A 2,408-nucleotide genomic window follows, 5' to 3' on the forward strand; every position below is an offset into this window, starting at 1 on the left:
GCTGTGTGCTTGTTACAAATTACAAGCATACATGCATTCTTCTATTTTTAATAAAGAATGAAAAAAATGACTCATCCATACAGCATACTTTTAAATAATGTGTAAGGGAATGTTTTTTCCTTATCGGCAAGATGGCAGGCATCTACTAACATCGCAGGATTTATTTTTGTTTTTCCTATTTTGCCAAATATGTCAAATTATATTCTTTTTTTTTTTTCTTTTTAAGAAAACGTGGGCGTCCAGGCATGAGGCATCTACCCAACCTGTCTACGCCCATGATTTGCAGATCCTACTTTCATTTTTTTAGAAAAATTCTAACACACGGGATGGTATGCCATCCTTAACATACTTTTTCAGTTTCAGATCCACTACACTCATAATTTATGCAAACGCACAAATCGGAGATACTTCAATTTTCAGTTTTGGCCTGGATGTTCACTAACGCCTCGTAAAGCGACTTTTTTTGCACCAACGGTGTGATGACTCATGCGCAGAGAAGTTCTGTGGCTCTAAAATTAGCCGAAGTTAAATAGAACGAAGCGTAGATGCTTGTTGTTTTTCTTAGTAACGAACTACCAAAAATCAAGTTAAAATGAGATTAAAGTGAGATTAAAGATTTCATTGTCTAACGAAAAGTGTATAAAAGTGTAAATACATATATCTATGCGTGACAAAAGTTTTGCTATAAATAAATCTTTGAAATAGCATGAGATATCAAGCTACTAATGCTACATAGAAATATGTGAAAAGCTGCAACGAAAACGTTTGATTGCTGTGATCTTTGGGAAGATTTTTCTAAGCAAGTATAGTATTACTTGATAGTTTTGTGTGAGAGAAGATTCTTTATAATAATGATTTGTGCACATTTACTCTTGCGTTCAGATTACCAAACAAACCTTCTACGTAACTATGGCTACGTTCGTATACCAGCGGTTTCATATTCTTACGTCTCTGTTCGTTTCGTAATTTCCCGGAAAAATTATTTCCAAAGAACGTCAACGATACAAGTCCTTTCTTAAATAAAACTAATTTATTCTTTCTCAATACAACTTTGCAATACACTTAAAAGTTAAAGTGACTGTGGAAAAAACATACGCTATAATTCACAACGATTCACGCACTTTACTTTCGGTCACTACCGCTCGCTTGACTCAATTATCTGTCTCTATATCTCTCTATATCTGCAATCATTTACCGGACTTATATACTAAAATAGAGGGCGTCTTACAAACACTCCATTTGAATTTTATCTTACTTCCTGTAGCTTCATTTACGACTACGTAGCATTATTATCTTCTATAAGTATTTTACACACCTATTCATATTCGATAATTCTGATGATCATGGATTGAGTTTAATTTTCACACATAAGCCCTAGCTCTGAACGTAGTCTTACTTTCTCAAAGTACACATCAAAACTTCCACCTCTTTTTTAATCTAAAAATAACATTAATTTACTTTAAAAAAACGATACGCTTTTTTTTCTTGGCTATATACCTTTATTATTCCGTTTCGTGTGTATTTATATATGTGCATATGTATATAGATAAATAACACACATATACAGATAAATATACGTCTATCAAAACTGACAATTTAAGAGAGTTACTCCAATCAAGGGCATTATATAAGGCTGAATACATTTTATCAGACATTAACTGGTTTTGGAATATATGTGTCACGCTTCACACACACAAATATATAACACTTCCGGCACTTGAAAGTTAGAGTTACACCTTACCTCCAAGTGAGAAATATGTCCTGAGAACGCATCATCTGGGATGGTGTAATTGAAGATTTTTCCAACTGTAGCTGTGGTGTCGGGTACTCCCCAAAACCTTTTGATATCATCTGTCACTGTCTTCACGCTGCACGCGGAAGCCGCAGATAAACACAGCACCAACATCAATGTGTACCGGGTAATCGGGCGGTTTGGCACTTTTTTCATGAGGAAATAAAAAAATGACTCACAACAAACAATTTTATTCTTCATCATAATAACTTCTTTCTGGTGCTATCATTGCTTTACCTTACTGTCATGCCTGAAAAAAAAACAAAAAAACAATAACAACAAAATATTCTGTATATAATAAAAATAAATTGAACAAAACATTATAATTTTAAAAAACAGAAAACAATTTTGTTTGTTTTGAATTTCGCGCAAAGCTACACGAGGGCTATCTGCGCCAGCCGTCCCTAATTTAGCAGTGTAGGACTAGAGGGAAGGCAACTAGTCATCACCACCCATCGCCAACTCTTGGGCTACTCTTTTATCAACGAATAATAGGATTGACCGTCACATTATAACGAGTGGTTAAGGCACTCGACTCGCAATCTGAGGGTCGCGGGTCGAATCTCCGTCCCACCAAACAAGCTCGCCCTTTCAACCGTAGGGGCGTTATAATGTG

The 2,408-nt window shown here is 35.2% G+C and overlaps 1 protein-coding gene across 1 annotated transcript in view; it reads right to left on the reverse strand.

The window, feature by feature from the left end:
• LOC106478738 (dystroglycan-like) overlaps window positions 1-2,408 on the reverse strand; it is a 42,947-nt gene that overhangs the window by 9,460 nt on the left and 31,079 nt on the right. The window contains exon 2 of the mRNA XM_013939298.2: window positions 1,742-2,042. Within this exon, the coding sequence (XP_013794752.1) occupies window positions 1,742-1,996 (255 nt within the window). The 5' untranslated portion in view covers window positions 1,997-2,042. The remainder of the gene's footprint in view (window positions 1-1,741; window positions 2,043-2,408) is intronic.

The sequence above is a fragment of the Limulus polyphemus genome, unplaced genomic scaffold (genome assembly GCF_000517525.1).
Source record: "Limulus polyphemus unplaced genomic scaffold, Limulus_polyphemus-2.1.2 Scaffold245, whole genome shotgun sequence".
NCBI lineage: Eukaryota > Metazoa > Arthropoda > Merostomata > Xiphosura > Limulidae > Limulus > Limulus polyphemus.